The sequence below is a fragment of the Daphnia pulex genome, chromosome 9 (genome assembly GCF_021134715.1).
Source record: "Daphnia pulex isolate KAP4 chromosome 9, ASM2113471v1".
In the NCBI taxonomy this organism is placed as follows: Eukaryota; Metazoa; Arthropoda; class Branchiopoda; order Diplostraca; family Daphniidae; genus Daphnia; species Daphnia pulex.
In genome coordinates this window covers 649,339-671,433 of record NC_060025.1, presented here as the reverse complement: position 1 = coordinate 671,433, position 22,095 = coordinate 649,339, and the positions used below count along the sequence as shown (strand labels likewise).

At 42.9% G+C, this 22,095-nt stretch overlaps 1 protein-coding gene across 1 annotated transcript in view; it reads left to right on the top strand.

Moving 5' to 3' along the window:
* The first annotated feature begins 514 nt into the window (after window positions 1-514).
* Window positions 515-22,095, top strand: part of LOC124202022 — a 25,257-nt gene continuing 3,676 nt past the window's right edge. The window contains exons 1-10 of the mRNA XM_046598291.1: window positions 515-585; window positions 1,638-1,978; window positions 2,593-2,854; window positions 19,677-19,883; window positions 20,040-20,342; window positions 20,412-20,619; window positions 20,679-20,873; window positions 21,019-21,303; window positions 21,426-21,593; window positions 21,662-22,057. Coding sequence (XP_046454247.1) covers window positions 1,656-1,978; window positions 2,593-2,854; window positions 19,677-19,883; window positions 20,040-20,342; window positions 20,412-20,619; window positions 20,679-20,873; window positions 21,019-21,303; window positions 21,426-21,593; window positions 21,662-22,057 — 2,347 coding nt within the window. The 5' untranslated portion in view covers window positions 515-585; window positions 1,638-1,655. The remainder of the gene's footprint in view (window positions 586-1,637; window positions 1,979-2,592; window positions 2,855-19,676; window positions 19,884-20,039; window positions 20,343-20,411; window positions 20,620-20,678; window positions 20,874-21,018; window positions 21,304-21,425; window positions 21,594-21,661; window positions 22,058-22,095) is intronic.

Sequence of the window (22,095 nt, the reverse complement as noted above, 5' to 3'; positions counted from 1 at the left end):
TTTGATTAAAAAAAATGATCTTTGAATTCTTTTCTTCACCTTTTTTGGAAAACTCTTGGAAAATCGAAATTTTCCTAGCAGTTTTCAATTTTTCGTGATTTATTCGCAACATGGCAACATCCTTACGTTTTTGGAGGGAAAGAGCAATGGCAATCCTTGTAGCAGACCACAAGTCGGTATTGTTTGTTTCAGTGTTGAAGACGAACTTGATTTCAGTGTTAGTAAAGTTGATTGTTTTAGTTAAATTCGTGTGATATAGTTCAACACGAACAAGCATGCAGAGAAAGATGTCTCGCAAACAAAAGAAGAACAGAGAAAGTTGTGGCAAATCTACTTATTTTAACGTAGATTGGCAAAATGCTAAGCTCTACCCAGATTTTAGTGAGTGGGTAGGAACCAAGTGGAAGGCGAGAACCAATATTGCAAGTGTCGGTGGTGTAACCCAACATTTTTCTTGAGTGGCATGGAGAAAAGGTGCACTTCAGGCAAAATCACACAAAAAAAAACACTTGAAGACCTTGGCCCAGAAAATGCTTCAAACTTCGGGTTCAAACATCTTCCAATCAAGTTCAGTCACAGTAGCAGGTATGATTTTCTTATTGTAAATTTGTTGTCTACCAAGTGGGAACCCTGTTTAATATATGTAAGAAAAAGACTAAACTTGGTAGAAATTTCGAGTCTGACATGCATAACAAAAATGAAAAGAAACACGTTGGGTTGATTAATTGAGTTCAGTCATTTTACCGGCTGTTGTGTACGCGACGTGGGCGCATGACAAATGGGCATTGTTCCCGTCAGCAGTCGCTTACTTTTGGAGGCATATGCAGCAGACTAATACTGTGTATGGCTGTAACTGCTGCCAGCAGAGAGCTGACGAGGCTAGAAAGCAGAAAGATCATTTATTCTTTCGCACAAGACACATGGGCCGAGACAGCTGATTTCACTCTGAAAACCTCTTTTTCTCTTCGATGGCTGCTGCTGTTCATCTCCACGTATATATTTGTATCTGCCGTTTTAGTGTGTCTCTCCTCTTTTGGTTCAGCCAAACAAAAAGAGGGAGAACATTGACGTCGAGCAATGTTTGCCAAAGCCCAATTGTTTGTACACGACCACGAGTCAAAGATGATCAGATGCTGGTGCAACTAATACAAGAACAGTCGACTTTCGCGTTAGCCCAGTCTCATCTTCCTCCGTTGGAATATACAGAAACTTTTACTCCCCTTTGGAGCGGTTGTTTAGCTGTTGTACTGTTGTACTGTTTAGGGATTGACTTCCTTCTCTCCGGCAATGTTATTTTCTTTTCAGTCGTCCGAGACACCCCTCTTTGTCTTTTATTGGCTGCTGTGGTTGATAGTCTACAAAGCTTTGATAGGTTCAGCTGTTCTTTTTATCTATCCAACTCTTGCTGGGGTTGGCTGTTGGTTTTAGTTGTTTCTTGACGGGTTGGCAGATAATGAACCCATTTGAAACATCCGTTGTAACTTGTATTGTTTTGAGTTTCCTTGTCGTCTTAAATCTCTGAAATTAAATTCTCTACTACATTTTTGGTGGTAGGAAATTGAAAATCCGTCAGTTCGAGTAGTGTTGTAATTCATTTGATTATTAATTCTACTGTTTATTTCATCTTCTCGTTGCAGGTCGAATTGCTTTCATCGATGATCAAAGCGACGGGTAACATGAACGAAAATCTTCATCACAGCCAATTATCAGACACATCCAGCCACAACGGTGGCGGCAGTGGTTACGGCAACCTGGAACTCGAGAAAATGAACCCATTGGGTGAACTCAACTTCTTCTTCGGTGAGCGTTCAGCAAGTAACAGCCAGCAGCAACGTCCGCAACAACAACAGCAACAGCAGAATAATCAGCAACAGCCTGGCAAACGCTCCATGGATGACGTTCTAAAGAAATTATCCTCCAAGATGCACATTAGCCATTCGCCCGACGAAGAGATGGATCCATTCACCATTAAAGACAGGTCCGTATCCGAATTTTATCTTCCTAGACCCACCCACGTAAGTTTCCCAATATTATACGTACGGCCACCGTCAATTGGTTCCCTACAAATCCATTGAAATGTCAGAACTCTCCCGGAGCGGTTGAACAGCGGGAACAGCAACTCCACAAAAGATTTGAGCGTTTCATCCAAATAATAATAGCGAGCAGCCCTGCACTCCAACCGGCAGGAACCAAAAACAGACAGTGTAGTGTGGATTATATGGCCAATGGGTGCACTACATAAACTTCACAGAACTATATATACATACAAGAGATCCAGCAGACTGCCTATAGATTGATAGATATATTGCCCGTAGCCCCACATTTCTATTTGCAAGACATCAGTGAGCGACGATGGTTTTGAATGACTCAACTTGTAAGATTAGGAGCGTACAAAACGATGCATTCATATTCACAAAGGCAAGGGTATAGGAGTCTGTTGATGTACAACTGAGAGCTCATTCGAGGGAAAGAGAATATCTCTGCTGCCGCCGGAACATGCGGATGCGCATAATAGAACACAATTCCGCTTCTCCCCCAGCTCGATCCGCATTGAATGACGTTGATTTCTATCTTGTTGCATCCCATTGCCAGCAGGTCAGGGCATTCGCATCACGTCGGTTCTGGCGGTACCAATCGCTCGTCGTCCGACATTGGCAGCCACGGGAGCGGGAGCAGCAGTGGTGGCGCTGGCAGTCATGCGTCAGATGCCGGGTCGCTATTGGATGCGCTGGGCGGCGAATCTTTAACGGAAAAGGAGCGCATCCTCAACGAAAAAATTGCTGAACTCACGAAAATACGCGAGCAGATGATCGCCCAGCGTAGCGGAAGCAGCAGCAGCGATTACACCGATAAGGTAAGTCACCACCACATTTTCATTTACCATTTTGGCTTTGTTTTGGGCTTTGAAATTGTCATCGGACTTGTGATTGAGATCATCAATCGTCAAATGGAGGGATAAATTTTAAAAGGGGTTACTATTGCAAGCAATTTATTTGTTTATTAGGGAAAATGTCCAATTTGGTCTGAACTGAAACAAGCTTTTTCTCTTGGTAACGAGATGAAGATAAAGCAGGGTAAATGTATTTACAATGAATAGTTGTTTCAGTTCAGAATACAGGAGTAGATCAAAGTCCGCACAAAAGAAACAACAGGGAAAATGCGATAGGGGTAAAGATGAAGGGACCGCTGCCGATCCCTTGTGTTTGGCAGCGAGCGGCCGCGGTCGCCGCCCGGCGCTGGCGCTGTCACATGATGAGGATGCACACACGCCGATGATGCTTTTATCATTTTCAAGAGGATGATTTCGCCTAATAATTAGTTGTCTACTCTATACCGTACAGCACAATTACACTAGGAGCGGTAGACCACAAAGCTCTTTACGATACGGATACCCGTTTCTTCTCTTTTATCTTTCTCATCATTATTCTTTTTGGAATTGTCGTGTAGTACAAACATCAGTAAATCAGTACAGAGCGGCTACTTGCTTTTGTGCTCATTCACCGTTGTTTCATCTTTTTGAAATAGCCTAGAGAAATATTTATCTACTTTTATTTTGTTGGATTAATCATTCAGACCGAAATCAGAATCTTTTGAAATTTTTCTTCATTTCTTTTGGAGGGAATGAAGAAGAATCGTGTAGAATGAAACCATCCCGCAGATGGTAATCATCTACAAACTCTTGTAGCGAAATTTAAATTTGATCAAATGCCACACCTTGACTGTAAAAATATTCAGTTCCGGTTTTCTTCCACTCAACTGACTCCCCCCTATACTGTGCGCTTCAATCTGACATTCTCCCCTCGTGCTTCTTCGGTGAAGTGTGTACTATTAACTACCGCCGAGTCTATAGATAAAAGAGTTGAGAAAAAACAGCACATTCTTATTTTCCCATCGCAGTCGAGGTTCCTCTTTGCATGTGGTCTGCGGCTAATTAGTTGAAAGTGTTTGATGTAATTAGCTCGAACGATTCCGCGCGCTCAATTCACCTCATTCGGATCCTCCCCTCTTCCCCCTGCGTCTGTGTCTCTCTCAATAACTCTCTTGTTAACGCTATGCAAGCTACTTACATTGGTTTATACAAGACTTCTTGACTTGTTTCTAGTGTACATCACTCGTGCCGTGTCTCTGTTTCTCTCTCCTTTTGAAAGGCCAAGAGCCACCAACTTATTGCCATGGGGAAAAGATACAGAAGGTCTCGCACTGGCTGCTGTACACGAGCCAACAGACTTTTTCATCGTTTTCGACTCGTCTGCTTCACCGATTTCTCCTCTGATTGTATAAACTTGGCTATTGAAACGGTCCTCATTTATTGGCTGGCGTCTACGCAGAGACGCGGTGAGTGGGGGTGATGTATACAAAGCCAACAGAAACTAGTTGGGTTTTGATCTGGAAATGGGCAGAATCGACAACCTCAAATCAACTTTGGCTCGACTAACTTTACAGTTGGTTCTTTCTTTCCCACTTGTATGCGCGCACCAACGTCTCATTTCTCGCCTTTGTGAGCATTATTGCAATGGTGGTCTATGATACACTATGTGCTATTCGTTATGTAATGATAAATCAGCTAATTGAACCTTGCGTGTCTAAATCAATGGGTTGAAATCTATAGCATCTCCTTCACAAAGTCCGCCAACGTAAAGGGTATTTCAAAGCACCATTTGAAACACAAGCCACGAATGGCCAAGTCCCGCCCGTCTACCGGATGACGGCCGCCATTCAACCTTCCAGTTTTTGAGAGAAAGCCTTTAAAACATGTGGAAATTCTTGCTTTGATATTCTCTTAATTGGACTAGTTAATTTCTTTTTACTGTTGTCTCACAACTGGGAAGGGATCAGAAAATTAACGGGGGAAAACATTTTGGCGTTCACAAAAACTGGAATAAAAAAATTACAGTGGATGATTTGTCATTCATTAAAGAGATACAACAGTAACTATTTCTAAATTCACAACATCATCTACTGTTTCTTATAATTCCATGTCGTATTTTCGCTACATTTGCAGACTTGGCGGGTCGTATATTTAATGAGCAGACTGCGAGGTTATTTTTATATTTTATTAGATTCTTTCTTGTCCGTTGCCCTTTTCTTCTTTTGGTCCGTCACACAGGAGAATGAAGTGAATAGGGTCTAATAAACAACATCAACTTACAATGGGACGCCACGCCAGACAAGAGACAAAGATTCCCTCATTAGTTGGCAAGTGGTCCTGGCAGCAACCAGCGTCGTCGTTCTTCTCTGCTTTTGACTCTTGCCAACAATGAAAAATTAGTCCTATATTTATTTTTATTGTCCATTTTTTTGCAAGAGAAGCAAAACTTTTTTTTTCGTGTTAAAGGAGGAAAATGCTACATTTTCTTGCAACGGCACATCTTTTTCCCTTTCTGTTCTGATTCTGTTCTCTCGTTCGTTTGGAGAAAGAACAAGGAATCTAATACATATAAACAAGTAACCAACAAACCATTCAAGGGTGGTAGACGTATAGAAGTATTTAGGCTTCAATGCATGGACCGTAGGACTGTTATGAGTAGAGCACATAAAAGTATTGAACAGGGCCGGATAAAGGGAATAAAAAGATATCAACGGAAGTTTGGAGCTTTTGCTGTTGGCGAGAGCGCCTTTCCATTTTGTTTGAGCTTTTTGTGCAATTGACTGCGAGAGAGAAAAGAAGGAAACAGCAGCGCAAGTCTCAAATAAAAAAAAGAGTGGGGTGGAAACAAAAATCTCGCTTAACAAACGTCGGGGCACCCACAAATCGCTTTTGACAGCCTCTCAATCCTTCAGTTCCGGTTTCTCTATTGCAACTTTTCTCTCGGCTTCTTCTTCTTGTCTCTTTGACTTTTTCCTTTCCATATTTACCCCCACAACAACAGCCGGGTAAAACTGCCACCGTACAGTATTTATAGCCGAACAATTGATAACACCACCACCAACACCGCACCAGCGCTTTCCATCTGGTAAAACTACCACCAGCAGCTCTCGCCACATTAGACACCAACAATTCATTACCATAGAAAAAGAAGAGGGGAACTATCCTCCCCCTCTCATTTTTGGTCCTTTTCGTTGTCGTGTGACGCTTGTCTTACACGTACCGCCGTGTCTGTCTGTGTATACATCCCGTATTAAATATACTGGGTGGAGGACTGGATGGACGTCGGGACGGAAGTCATCGATATACACCAGTTCGTATTTTCGGAAAGGGGAAAACAAGCCAATAGTTTAACGATGTGCGTGGCTATTGACTTGTGTGTAGATGTAATGGCGCTCACTCTTTCTTTTCCTCCGTCTTTTCTTTGGCCAAAGAAAAAGCGGAAGAGATGACTGTAAATGTCAGAAAACTAAAACCCCTAATAAACTTGGGCGGTGAAGAATGATCTGCTAATGCACTTGGTCCATTGGGAAAAACAACTCCTCGTGGGACATCCTTTCTTGGATAATTGGGACACTTTTGGCGACAAAAATGATCGATTCATCATAGCGGCAACACGGTCAGGTTCACCTAGAATATTGCAAGGCTCTTTTGACGAAACGCATTTTTGATTGTCGCAGCTTATTTACAAGCCTAAAGATATTCTAGTTGGACCATCCGTGTTGCTGATATTACACGAGCTGCTGGCTTTTGTCTGCCATTCGCATTGGCCCGTATTCGTTCGTGTTTTACCGTGAGTCTGTTGATTCTCAGCAAGGAGAAAGAGGCGCGAACTTATGATTGATGGGCTTCTGTTTGCGTCGGGGGTGTTTGCCACCACCCGAAAGAGGTACAGCGAAGAGTCGCGTTATTTACTGACGTGATGCGCTCACAAGGAGCAACAACAGGACCTGCTGCGGTCCGCGCCGCTCGCCAAGCAGTTCATTAAAGCATTCTTCTTCCATCCGCCTTCCTCCTTCCCCGCAGTCGCACATCCTGTTGTCTGTCACAATTCATATTTCAAAAATGGAAAAAGGCAGCGATATGAGCGCCCACACCACAACGGCTGGTAATAACCCTCTTCTTTCTTTTCTCACTTTCTCTCTCGTACAACTGCCTGTACACAATGCAGGCTGTTATACAGTTTGTATATTTTTAGTTTCCTGATGTCTTTTCCCCGCTATTTGGGCCGCAAACACCGTCACTTTATGGGCGAATAAATTAACGTGATGCAGAATTTATTTTGTATTTGACGACTAATTGGTCATTGGGCTGAAAAAATAATGTTTCTTTTCTTATCGATCGAATTTGATTTTGCTTTGAAATGGAAAAGATTAGCTGGGATTATAATAGTATTCTGATGCTCACAAACAATGGATGAGGCATCCGGAAGCTGGATGACTATGGCATCATTAAATTTTTTAATAACGAGCTTAGAGAAGGTGATAGGACAAAGGGCGGAGACCAGGATTTTGTATATGTTATAACGGCGGGTTTTCTGAAAATAGCCAAGACAGAGAAGAACAGGAACATAACGGGTCGTCTGAAAAGTGAAAGGAAACAAAAACAAAAAGCCACGTCCAAATCAGTTGAGCATGAAATATGACCCGTTTTTTCCCCCCGACGTCAATGGTCTTCTCTTCTGTCTGGAAGAGAACGAAGTCCTCGGCGTGTTTGTTGCGTGTTCCAGCTTCCCTATTTCCAGTGCAGCACCAGCACGGCCTACAATTCTCTGGCTCTGCCGTATATATAAGTGCACCATGGCTAAATAGTGTAACGACTTTGTGTGTGTTACGCCCTGCTTTCGACAAGAGTAACAGGCAACTAAAGAAATGCCACCGTGAAAAATAAAAGAGCCAGACGGGAAGAGGATAGACAGGGAGGCGGAAAACGGGCAATAATCTTTGTTTGGGACGAGAGGAGGAAAAATAACAACGAAACGCACAACTATTTTAAGTTCAGAGAAAAACAGAGAAAAACTAAAACTCCAAATGTATTCCCCCCCACCGTAATATAAAGAAAAATTCTGGACAAAAGAATCAAATATTCTGTGGCTCTTTTTACATTTTCAATAACAACAAATAAGAAGTGCAGCTTTGGCCAGAAATAGTGCACTAAGCCAAGTTCGTTTGTTTCCCTCTCTTTTCACCTCCACTTTTCACGCTGCCACTCGTCGGCTTAGTCGTCGAAATTCAGAATCAAGAGGCGACTAGAATTATGACTTTGTAATATCAGAAAAAAGGAAGGGAGCTTAGTGGACGGCGGCAAGTTTGTTTTGGCAGCCTTCGTTTCTTGTGCCGACGCAACAACACCCAAGTGTACCGTCACTTCCTCAGCCAACAGAGCCGAAAGGATTGAGGGAGAAAGAAATGGTTGCGTCACGTCGTCGGTGGCTTTTCAACTTTGCATCCCCTTGTCGGCCGCTCCTGAATATACCGACTAACACGTGCCAAGCGCAGCAACTGTTTCGTTTGCCATTTTCAATGAATCAACGGGCGAGTGTCGGTTATGATGCGGCGATGCTCCTTTCTATCGACCAAAGTTAGGCAAAGCTTGAACAATTCCAGAAATTTGAAATCTGACTTCTGACTTGCATTTGGAGTTGGAATAAAAAATAGTAGTCAGGAACAGGCCACTACTGAATGTCTAAATCTTTCTTTGAAATTATTTAAAATTAATCTGTTGGGTTTTAACTAGCACTTTGTACAATAGAAATGGACGCATGTTTGGCAAATGAAATTCCTTTTTTTTTCCGGTGTAGTGTAGCAGTGGCACAGATGCTCGACTGCTGATGCGAATTCCATGAAAGCCAAAACAGCGAAAAAGGAGCCAAAAATTTGAGGCCTTTGAAAGAAAGCTTACCAGTTAAGAAACGGGAAAGAAAGAAAGGGGTAAACAAAAGCGTGATCTTTGACCCAAGAGAGTTTCCGGTGCATCTTTTGAACTCGAGAAGCTTCCGACGCCTTCATTTTACCTCACGGCATCTGCACATTCCAAACTAATCATATTGGGCGACTTGACTTTGGTTATTTCCATATTTGATCGCTCTAATTCTTATTCGTTGGTACAATTCCGGCTGCTGTACGACGAACGGATACTAGACGAAAATAGCGAAATTACTGGGCGTGTTTGTAAAAGTATTGTTTTCTCTTTAGCCATTTTGGCAATAAAAGACGAGGTCCCTCCTCGCTCCCGCTGATTCTTTATTGACGTTCGCTCCGGAGCACAGCGAGCGGGAAGTGTTTATTGGCTCCGATAAATAGCCCGGATGAAAATGTTGACCAAAGTTTGGACTGACTCGTCTAAAAGTCGGAAGCGCCATAGATTTGAACAAACAAAAAGTAAACGCGCAGCAAGTGAAGAGCAGAAACAGAAGAAACAGCAGTGGGCCATGATGCCCAGCATCGAGCAACAACATCAAAGACAGAAAGAAAGTGAAATGTCTCGAAACACCAACGACTGTTGAAGCTTTTGTGGTCGACTTGTTTGTTCTGAAGGAGGTCGAGCGAGCGGGCGGTCAGTCAGTCAGAGAGGCAAGGGACGTCCTATAGTTTTTCCAGACTTGTAAAAGCTGTAGACTATATATACGTGTGTGTGTGTGTGTGTGTGTTGACTTGCTATGGCCTTTTGGAAGGGTCCGCCTTGTCCTGTCCAGCCATGTGGCACAAATAATGTGTGTCGGACGTCATCATTGCGCTCACCATGGAACCTCCAACCAATTCCACGTCCAATGTCAGCCAGTCCTTTTCTTTTACAAACCCAAACGACCCGCGACGACCTTATTCTTTATCTCCCTGCTCTGCTCTAGACAGAACAAGACAAGAAAGTGGCTGTGTGTGTGTGTAACTCTGTTGTATATACACTAGACATTTGTGTGAGAGAGAAAGAGAAAGAAAGAACGACAGAGGGAATATCAAATATTTTTTAGAACCTCGTCCGGTTGTAGCTTTTTCTTCTTGTTTACATACATATTGTCTGTAGGGGGGTGAGGGCGGGAGATGAGTGGCTGGCTGGCCGGCATTAAAGTTCTATTTCCTTCGTTATTCTGACTCTGCTGGTCGCTCCCTAGTGTAAGGCATAGTACAAGGCACAGATTGTGTAGATGCTCCATCATCAAACAACTGCTCCCGATGGGACATCACCCGTCTACATGTACATGCCGCTTCCGAGTTGATACGCGCCTCTCTTTTTATTCGACTCTGTTGCCTCCAATCAGCGTCAAACCTCTTTTTACAATAAATCCCAGACAAGAGGTCGATCTCTACACCCTAAATCACGCGCTCTATTGGTTACATCTGGGAATCTTCAAGCCAAGCTTAACATCTCAATAACAATAGGTCGATTACCATCACGATACGGTCGACACCCGTTGCTTAGTAACGTCACAATTTTCAAAGGATCGTCGTCAAAATACAGACAAACGTAATTCCTTTAATTACGTAATGTCAACTTGAGATAACAACTGAAAATATATCAGCACAATTTAAATAATGCCCTGTCATTATTTATCTTTGCTTTGAATTTACCGCTCTCTATGCCTTTTTATTCTTAGCAAGAAAAGATTGGCCTTGACTATATGTTATGCATCGATCTTTCTTTATACTTGTGAACTATGGCAACACCCACACATGACTTCAAAGTGAACACAACAGCAACAGCGGCAACAACAACAACAGCAACCAGCCGCCCACAATATGAAAAGGGAGGGACTGTCTATAGTTTTCTTCACAACACATTTTTCCAGTTTCCTTCCCGTTCTGTTATCGCCAAGAAAAGAAATATGGAAAAATCGCTGCTGCTGCTGCTGCTGCTGTTGTGGTGGTATATGTGAGCCGAGTTGGTTGTGCCCACGTTCAGCTAAAAATAAGAACTTTTTCTTCTCAGCAGCGTCGTCACACTTTCCCCCCCTTTTTACCAATTTTTTAGGGGTCGTCCTTTTTGTGTTGTCTTCTGTGCACGTTGACGGTATCCGTTCTCTGTTCCGGACAACAAGGTTCGGATGACAAGTCATGTGACACTGTCAGCCTTTTTCCCTTGGTTTTTTGTTTTTGTTTTCCCCAAATTTGTAACTGTAACGAAGAAAATGGCATTTGCTGCTTCTATTCCACCATCTCGCCGTTATTAACCGAGACAATGGCGAGCGGATGGATTTGTCATTCTTTTTCCATTTCATTTTATGTTGAACACGAGCTGGAGATATTTTACAGCCGGCCAACAAAAGATTTACAATTCCAAGCGTTATCGTGAGCGTGACGGAACGTTGTCAGGCCAAAGACTAGACAAGGCTCGGAGCCAAGAAGACGAAACGACGACACGTTCCGTGTGATTTAAATCTAACGCGTCGAAAACGAATTGGGAATGGCAAAAAAGAAACAACGTCCAAATCAACACCAAAGTCAAAAAAGAAAAAGAACAATATGACAAGAGAATACCAAAAAATTTAAAAGAAAGGGATGTGCGTCACTAATTATTGCCGCATTTGCCTCGCCTGTTGTGTGTTTCTTCCATCTGCCAAACGCCTTCAACCGCATACGAGCGTGTCCGACAGAACTCGGAACAGTTGTTTTCTCCCATCCCGCCTCGCTGCCACCCACTTGTCAAATGCTGAGACACAATTTTGTGTTTTTCAAATTCTCTGGTCTGAATTTGACATATGCGTAGCCCCTTTTGTTCGAGTCGACAGTTTTCGATTTTTTTTTTTCGATTGAAAAAATGTCCCAAAAACATGACGTCTCGAGTTGCGATAGTCTTTCCTTGTTCCGTGTCAATGTGATGAAAGATTGCGCTGTGCTGCACAGTCTTTCTTGTTGAGCCTTGGTCTTTTCCTACTTTCCCATCTCCATTGCAGCTCCTTATCTGTTAGCGGTTGCTTAGTTTATAGCACAGTCGCTGGTGTAGTTAGAGAAAGGTAATGCGATACTCGCAGTCAGTTGATTGCAGCCGCTCGACTATTCTGAGAAAAAAAGAAAAGAACGGGCTGAACTTTCCCAGGCTAGACAGCATATCTCAACGTGAAGATGCTCTCTGTAACCCGCTGTCACATGCATAGACCTAATATGTCCAGGGTACTGCAGATGAGCGCATCAAACTGTGCCATTAACGATCAATGTTTTTGAAAAGGCTCTTGATATCGTCCTTGTCCATTTTTTTTACGCCGTTGACCTTTAGAATCAAAACGAACAACTTCCAAAACCCACTGGGGCTCATTTTTAAAACAAAAGATGAGAAAAAGAGGCATGAACTCTCTCCAGTCAATGTCGCGTAGTTTGACCCAACGAATGAGATTGTGTCTGGATTTAGTTCTTGGTTACCAGTAACAGGAGAAGAAGGAGGCGAAGACAGTGTTGGGGTGATTTTGTTTCAATGTGAACAAATCACTAAAAAAGTTGAGATAGGCACCACCATAAACAAGGCCCAGTCGATAGTCCTGTAGCTTCGGTCTCAAATTTGGCATAAGACACACTGGGAAAAATGAAGAGAAAACTCCTTTTCATGTAAAATGGTCATCTTGTCGATCGATGTGCTAATCGTTCGTTTGAAACGACAATTGGTTTCTCCTAAGTGCTACCCCTCAAAACTTTTCCCCTTCATTAAGTCCCGATCTTTACTTTTCACCCGATGGGCTGCCTCAGTGTTTGTTGTACCAAATGTAGCGACTTCTGCGAACGCCGATTCTCATCAAACAGCTTCGATCGACCGTTTCTCCCGTTGCCATAATGACTTTCCTTCGCTTCCAAAACGGCGGAAGTTTGACAACTGCCAACGGTCGCCCGTCGCTTTCCCAGTTATAGAAACGAGAACAGAACAGAGGCGACCGGAAGTTGTTGGGATTGTTCCTAGATCCAGCACCCGTTTCCCGACGTCTTTCTTCCACATAGCGTCGATCCACCGAGTTTGCCCAACTGCGAACCAACAACTCCATAATAACTGACGATATTCCCCCCAACACAACTACCGTACCGCTTTGCACTATATCGGCGTTGCTCAGTCCAGTTTTGACTCATCGTCTTCAACGCAATTCGTTGGAATTTGAATGGCAGGGCTTTGTGTTTTCCAATGTCCAGACGGAAATAGGCCCGTGTTTTGTTTCCGACCGGCTTTAAGACTTACCCGGGAGGAAATGAATCGACGTCCAAAAGTGCAGACTATGCATAGACCACGGCCGGACCTTCGGCGAATACACACCTCATTTAAAAAAAAAAAAAAAAAAATGCATAGACCACGGTGAAACGTGTGAAATTGTATATTAGTGGCGTCTTGCTGGGCGGTCAACTACATATTTTTTGTTGCTACGTTTATCACTAGAGCAGCACGTGTCTCAACAAATAAATAAACAGCCGACAATATCAAACAAAAAGAATCGGAATGCAATGTATGAAAAAGTTTTGTTTACTCCGCATTTTCATGGAATTTTTATTCGGTGGCAATTCGTTTCGAATGAAGAGAATCGTCTATGACGTGGGATGACAAAAATCTAAAACGAGAAGGGAAAATAGGCTAGATGTTGCGCACTAAAAAGGGGAGACCGCATCAGTTTTCTATTTCCAGGGGGTTTATTTGTTGTGTCTTGTGTGTCGCTCGCCCGCGAACTGTTGTTTCTCGTTGAGTGACGGTTTCTGCTTTACTGCGCGTTTCTCCCCATGATATTCCCTATGGTTTCCATCGGCTGTAGAATCCACCGCAGAGGGACACTTAACACCGGAAACGGACATTTTTATTTCATCTTTTTTGTCCCATGCCCAGTACATTCAGTACAGTACTGAAAATCCGACAGGAGAACACGGCACACACATAGGAGACGTCGGCTTTTGTCTTTCCACCGGTCTCTGCAGTCTTGTCTCCTTTCGATGTATAAAAGCCGGCAGCCAGCGAGTTCAAATAAAGAAAACGATAAAAGGAAAAGAAACTCGGCGTCGAATTTCTTTTTACTTTTCTCTGTTTCGCTTATTTTGTGATGATTTAGGTTTACGATTGTTTTCCATGGCTCGGCTCTCATCCGCACTGGCGGTCCCGCCTGTCTCCCACTCTTTTATGATCGCCCTCTCTTAGCTTTACAGTAAATTTATACACAACTGGCCGACTGTGGCGTATAATTACCTCTCCTGCTCACCAAACGGTTCGAAACCAATCCGTCATCGCGCTCGACCACATAACGCCGCATTTGATTGGTTTTGTCCGACTCCTTGGCTTATTCCACACACACAGACACACACACACACACCTATGTGTATAAATATAAATATAAGTTATCTGTCGTCGCGACTTCTCAGCTGTTCTCCGGCAGCTAAGAACAACGATCATCTGTATATCTACGACGTAGAGTCGTTAAAACTCTATTGACACAGCACGCGCTCTTTGGCCGACGGAAGTCGCCAACCAAAGAGCATCGCATATAGTTATACGGATAGTAGCCTCTTTTCCATTTAGATGACCGTCTGCGTGTCGTTCAACCCAGTTTGGCTTTGCTCCTCCTAATAGCGACAAACAGATCGTGAATGCAAGCGAAAAGAATTCACGAAATGATTATCGCTCGATGAGCGAAGACAGAGGAAAGGGTAATAAAGATGTGAAGGGTCTTAGGACGGACGTCAGTGGTGTCAGCACGCAATGGGTTGAACGGGGAGAGCCAAAAGAGAAAACAAAATTCATAATTTTTTAATTGCCAACAACAGTTGGCTGGCTAATATCTCGAACGACAGCTTATAGACGAAGAAGTAAAATGCTACACGCTGAATGGGGACGACTCGATCCCCTTTGGATGTATAATGTATCTATTTATAACGTTTTATAAATAGCTTAATGTTGTTCTGGTAAAAAGGTTATCATGCGACAGAGAGATATTCTATTTTTAGAAAGGGGGGCTTTGACGCAAAAGCTGATGTTTGATTCATTGAAACTCAGTTGTTTACTAGAACATTAACCGACCTATGCCCATTCGGTCATTCGTTCTGTTTGCCATGAAGCCACAGAAAAATGCCAATTAAGTAGAACTTGATGGGTCAACGAATTTGATAAATCATTTCGCAGCTTGTGTATTTATTTTAAAAGATGAAAATTCAAATAATAATAAAAAATAAAATTCCATTCGACGACGATGGGGAAATGTTTTGATCAACTAGGATAAAGATTATTCTAGCCATCGAGGAACGAAAATAATATTTTTCGGTTCAGCATTTTAATCTTAAAGCTGATTTGTAGATCTGGAAATAGACTGTCAATATTTATTCATGCATGTACCAAATTACCAATTGTACCATACCACTTTTCCACACATTGCAAGTAGAATATTGAACTGAAGTGTGAATCTAAGAATCCTTAAATATTTAGCATGATCGCTCGGTCAGTTTGCATCTGCGTGACGAAAAGTTTATTCCGATTTTCCATTTTACTCATATTGTGGTCGGCTGGTCGCCATTGAAAGTGTATTGCTGCGTGAACAAATTCGAGACCATAGTTTGGATGTGTAAATAAATCATCCAGCTGATGTGAGGCACTCCCGTTCAGCGATACAGAAGCGCAAGTGTGAGCAATAACAAATACAACACAGACAAAGGTCGCTAGCAAAGGTTATCGGATGAACGAATAACAGTAGCCGGATGGAATAATGCTCGCAGGCTATGTTATGGTTGTAATCTTGTTGTTGTTTTGATTTGGTAAAAAATACGCATATCGAGACGTCAAAGCGTAAAACGATAGTCCTGGTCTGATAAATTATTTCATTTGGGTTTTTACCAATTCTTTCCTTATCTCAACTTTTACTTCTTTCTTCTACATATATACTCTCTGTTATCTTCCAATGAATAAATACTGTATACACAAATCCACGGGAGCGGGTTTATACTAACTGTAACAGACAATTTGAAGGCGGACGAGGAGCTTGGGATCGGGTCACAAAAGGCCACGAATTGGACGAAGGAACCGCATCTGTCAGCCGATCCGCCGGTTCAGTCCGACCACCACAGCAGTTCAGTTCACAAGATAATCTCTGCCTTTCTTTCTTTCTTCTTTTCTTTCTGTTTTTGTGTCTCGATACTGTGACTCTTCGTCCGACCGTCTCGGGTTTCCTCAGCTTCATCTCATCCTGCTGGAAACTTTTCTGTGATGTTGAAGTCCCCCTCTTGCATTTGTTTACAGGAACTGACAACATCTTTCTTTCGTTCTTTTTTTATTATTATTCGCCCAATTTTTCCTCCCTTTGGGTTAGCATTTCTTGGAGATGTTTGTGGCCAACGGTTGTCATCTGTTTCTGTTTGAAAAGGAAACAAACAAATAAAACAGAAAACAATCAACATAGACTGGGGTCTGGGGAAAAGAAAAAAGAAAAATTTTCTGGTCATCCAGTCGCCATCAGAATTTTATTGATGTGATGTCTTGCTAGAAGTGCTATCTGCTTTTAATCAGACAAAACACGAAACTAGATCGGCTTTCTTTTCTCTTTCGGCTCTGCTGCAGCTACTAACACGCGCGCAGGTTCAAGCAGATCATTGACAAACAATTCCAAGAAGTAAAAAATGACTAGACTAAGCACACGACCTTACATCTTTTATTTTTTGTTCGTCATGATTCTGTACATTGCACAAGAGGATCGCGGAAATTTGACATTTTGGGACTTTGACATTCAACCCAAGGGCCTTGGCACCGATAGAATAAATAAGAAAACAGAAATTTCACAAGAATTACAATTTTTTTTAACTCTCCGTCGGGCATCATTTGTTTTAATTAACATTAGATTCAGATTAAAGATCTTTTGATTATTCCGTTTTCTACAGTCTTTACATCCGCCTGATGTCCTTCCTATTTCCTTGACGGCAGCCTTCCTTCTTCTTCTCCCATACTTATAGAATATAATAGAATAGCCTGTAAGAGGCTAGTTTCCTACTTTGACAATATCATCTTGGTTTGATAGAGCACTAACCGATGCTGACCGGGGTCTTGTCTTTAGTGCTCCATGACGTTGATAAATTGCGTAGTGGATTGGTCACTCGTAAGGGTTGGCCTGTTTTTATTTGTAGACCCAATCCCTTTGGCCGCGCACCCAGATAAAACGTGTTGCTGTTGACCAAGGTCGAGAAACAGAATTCACTTTCTTTCCATTAGGACGGACGAGAGTTATATATCCGCAAGGCGAACTGTTGCATGTTCTTTTCCTTTCTCACATCCGTCCGCTAGCGCTCCGACAGCCGCTTGATCGAGTGGCCTCTAATTGACGAGCATACCGATTGTTGCCGTTACGTTATCCTCTTCCTTCCCTCATCCGCAACGCCCTAGTCAATCCCATTATTGCCATCGAACCAGTTTCATCACAAGATGCGACTGCCCGGCATTTTTGTTGGGACTCTGGGGTGCCACTACACAATGCGCCAAGAATTTTTAAACGAATGATGAAGATGCTTTTCATTTTTCCGCTTTTTTTTAGAAATCTGCACAAAACTTAACTCAGTTATTTCGACAAGAGTAAAACAATAAATTAGAATAATTGCGTCACATCAAAACAAGTCTTGGTCACGGTTGATGGGTTATTGTTTCGGTGATTTGTCTCGAACGTTATCACAACAAGATGCGGGGAGAGACGAGTGAGGGTGCATAATGTAAAGGGGGCTCCCCTTGTTACTCCTAGAGTGGAAGGGTGCTGGAAGGTATTATTGGTTGGTCGGCTGAAATGATACCAGACAGTGAACTAAAGAGAGGGAGCGGTCATAAAGCCGAACTGTCAAACACGATCAACATCAAGGACGGATGTCTGCGACTGTGGGCACTCACTTACATTCAGAAAAAGGAAAAAAAGCGCATCAGTAGCGGAGAAAAAGTCCAACCCTTCATTCCTCCGGAGCCTAGCGCTCAGCTCATTCCTTATTCAAGCGGGCGACTTTTAACAGATCTCCCACACAACCCCTTCTATTTGTTCTTTTCCCTTTTTCTTTCCTCTTTGGTTCCTGGTCAATGGATCCCCCACATAAAGAATTCCGCTACGTCTCTGTTGATTCGAAACACATGTGTTATATCAGCCCCCTCGGTCGTGGGAACAGCCACCCCCGCTTCTGTTTTGTTTTGTCTCTCCTCCTCGCTGTTATTGAGAGCCAAAGAGGAAATATGAGGAGTCCATCCTTCTGGGATTCTTTTGTCTTCCACCCACTGAGCACTGACAGACAAACATTCGATTGTCATTGGGAACTGATTCCAATTCTGGCATTTGTTTTTTAGCTTCTATCGGTCAATTGACAATAGTATTTTTCTCGTCAAATTTGATCTGGAAAAGAACGAGGGTGAGTTTTACATTGACGTAAAGACACGAATAAGAAAAGGAAGGGAGCGGACGAGCCGTCACATCATGACCATCAAAAGAGGCGTAACAGCTAATACGTTTCATTTTGAGAATTAGAAGTCTGTGAGGGTGGAGGAGGGCTTCGTGGCCCAATGTTAATTGGTGTTGTCTACTCAGCTCCACTAATGATCTCGTAGTAGCCTACGTCGGCCGCAGAAGCGGGGTGATAGGCAACGAAAACGAAACAAACGAAAAGAAGACCCAGCAAACAGAAGACAGAGGGAACAAACGCGGAGCTGTTATTCTTCAATCACACAAGACTCTTTTTTTACTTTCCTGTTCTCCCCACGTCCATTTTTCTTTTTGTGAGTGAATGTGATGATTTTTCTTTTTGGGGGAAAAAGGAGAAGTTCGATGGGTTCTAGATAAGAGAGCCAGCGATTGTCTGGGTGAAACTGAGAAAGCAAAAGCTCAGCAGCGTCCAATAAACAAGGCAGCAGCAGGAGAGAGAATGTGAGAGAGTGAACAGCAGTCGTCACACAAAACAAAAACCAAGTAGAGGAGAGTACACGCAAGACTTAAAAGCCGCAAAAGAGAAAAGAAACTAACGGCGTCTGAAACGCTTGAATTGAACTAATGTTTATGGAGACAAGTTCAAGGGGGTTTTCACCATCTACACATCTGAGAGCTTAAAACAACGAAAGGGGGGAAAACAACAGACCAAACTGTCGGCCTTGGAATGTGCGGCATTGGACAACAATAGTCGGCGGCTTGTTTTAATACTCATTTACACGCCCAACATGTCCACTCGTGTTTACAAACAAACGAAAACAGCGCACTTTTTTTTTAATTGATCTATTTTGAAATATCGCACTATTGCCATCACAAGAGAAAAGCTGAAGAAAAATAAATTAGTAAAGAATAAAATCAGTTGGAAAATTGAAGGAGAAGTGTATTTCTCGTTCAGAAAACGTGAAAGCTGTTCTCGTCTGCCACAAATCTTGCACGTGGGGCCGTTGTGCGGTAGCAAGGTTCCGTAAACTATCCAGTGCACACGTAACGCCCTATTGTCACCAACAATTTTGACCTTCTCTCATCAATGAGTTAGCGTTGCAACATGATTACTGTCCTAGAGTACATCTTCGAGGGTAGGAATGACTTGAAGGGAAAGCTAAACATGTCGAGCTGTAGGAATGTTGATTGAGAAGTACCCAATGCTAGTTTAACGACCCGTTGTTCTCCATAAACTCTTCCCAGCTGGTTTATGTACGCTTTGTAGTGCTGCGACCCTTGCGCGTTTTGAACACAAACTAGACTAGACAAGGAAAACTTTGAATTTAAATATTATAAAGTGTGTCAGGTATTGTCCGGTAGCCTACGTAAGCGCTAAATCGACGTCTTCCATGATAATTCGTGTTTATTTAAGCACCAAAAATCTATCAGTCAAGTAAATTCATTTTAATGATTTTCTTCAAATTAATAATTTCCATTTGTTTGTTTTTTCGATAGGCTGGCCAACAACATAACCAACAACAAGCATCGCATCACAATAGTGGCCCAACAGCCATGGAAATGGCCGTAGCAGCAGCAGCGGCCGCATCAAAGAACAACGCCGAAATGCAACAGTTTCAAGAACTCCAGCACCAGATCGAGTTGCAACGTTTACAGCAAAGTCAACAGATGTTTCTCCATCAGCAACGAATTCAAGAGATTCAGGTAAATAATTAAGTCCAAAATGCGCAATTAATCTCGCCATTATTTCATTCATTATTCGTGCGGATGACTTCCGCACCAAGCTTCATGTTGGGGGAATCATAGCACTCATTGTATGCAGTTGAGATTTTAATTCATTTTAAATATTAATTCATTTAGGCCCAAGTACTTTCTCAGTACGGAAACAAAGCACTAAGTCTGGCCGCCGCCGGAATGCCGCCTCTGATGCTGCTGCCCTACTTGGAATCTCTACGCAATCTTCAAGGACACCATTCGGGCATTCAGGGATTCTCGGCGAATCCCCTTGGTAGTCCGCAGTCCGTTTCTGGCTCCTCGTTCAACGGGATCCATCCGGCACTGTCTCAATTAACGCCAAACTTTCTTGGCTCACCATCTGGGCCAACCGCCTGTTCCTCCACCGTTACCACCAAAAGTTCTCCATCAACACCAATCACATCAATGGTAAATTTGTAAATTTTTCTACCCGCCTTGTTTTCTTTTTAACAACCCTTTTTTAATGGTCATTTCCAGGCATCCGGTTGGAGTTCATCATCCATGGGACAAAAACATTTGCCGTCTCCGGTAAGGAGGAGCACCACCCCAGAGCAGTCGGCTAACAAAACATCGGCTGGAAATCACGATGGAGTTTTGCTGCCATCTTCCACCAGTTCGCCAGTCACAAAGAAACAACGCGGTAATCGAGAAGGTGATGGACCACTCAATCTCAGTAAATCAAAAGGTATTTTTATTCAGAAAGAGAATTATTGGCTAGAAACTCATTACTAATTTTGTGTTTAGGTCAGGGAGGCAGTCCAACTCCGCCCAGTACTCCATCTTCGACGCCAACTCCGTTGACCTCTACGGCTTCGTTGACATCGTCACGCATGTTTCCTGGACAAAACCACATGATGCACGGATCTGGATTGCTCTTCCCTAGCCATTTTCTTCCTTATTCGTCCATGCCGCCTCATTTAGCTGCCATGAACTTCACAGGTAATTCATCCGTACAGTAATCCACCGTAGATTCTTAAAACTCCCTGTCCTTTTTATTATAACAACAAGCAGTAATTACCATTTATAATAATTGGCAAAAGGCATACGTTGTTATCATTTGTACAATACATTTTGAATTTCTTAGGTAATAAAATGAGTTTCAATCCACCAAATATGGGAGGCATGGGAGTCAACGAACGCATCATAGGATCAGATAAGCACCACGGAGCCATGAATAGCAACAATAGTGGTGAACCAAACAGCCCTTTCCCTACAATGCCCTTCTTCCTGCCGTCGATGAACGGCAATGCACTACCAAATATCAGCAATAGCACGGGGATCGTATCGATTGCATCTTCCAGTGACCGCTCGCACTCGTCGGAGACACCAGCCAAGCAACAGCGCGATGGAAGTTCCTCTAATCGTAACAGTAAGTTCCTATAAGATATATGGATTTCAGAATAGAACAACAATGAAACATTTTAGTCTGATGGGAGTGGGACAATTATCACTCCATGTCAAATATTAATTTTTATTTCTTGAATTGAATAGCAAAAATGTACGGAGCCAAAATAATTCGCCAAAGTCGTCGAGACCCCGAAGGAAAGCCGCACATCAAACGACCGATGAACGCGTTCATGGTTTGGGCTAAAGATGAACGAAGGAAAATTCTGAAAGCTTGTCCGGATATGCACAATTCCAACATTTCCAAAATACTTGGTAATTACCAGTCGATCTTCTTATTCAATCATAAGGACAGCAACTAACCTTTCGATGAATGGTTGCAGGTGCCCGTTGGAAGGCCATGACTAATGCCGACAAACAGCCGTTCTACGAGGAACAATCACGACTGTCGAAGGTGCACATGGAGAAACATCCCGACTACCGTTACCGCCCACGCCCCAAGCGCACCTGCATTGTGGACGGCAAGAAACTGCGGATCTCGGAGTACAAAACGCTGATGAAGCAACGTCGCCAAGAGATGCGTCAAATGTGGTGTCGTGATGGAGTCAACCCGGCCTCCATGGGCTTGGGCAATGGTGCTGGCCCTTCGTCCAAGGAACGTGGTAAAAGCGGAAATGGAGATGACGATGATAAAAACACAACCATCTCGTCCATCTCAGATTCGGATGATGACGAAGCAGCGGAAGATAGTTTGGATTTTCCCGAACTGGACTTCGATGGTAGGCTTAAGTTTAATGTATAAATTGTTTCTAAATAT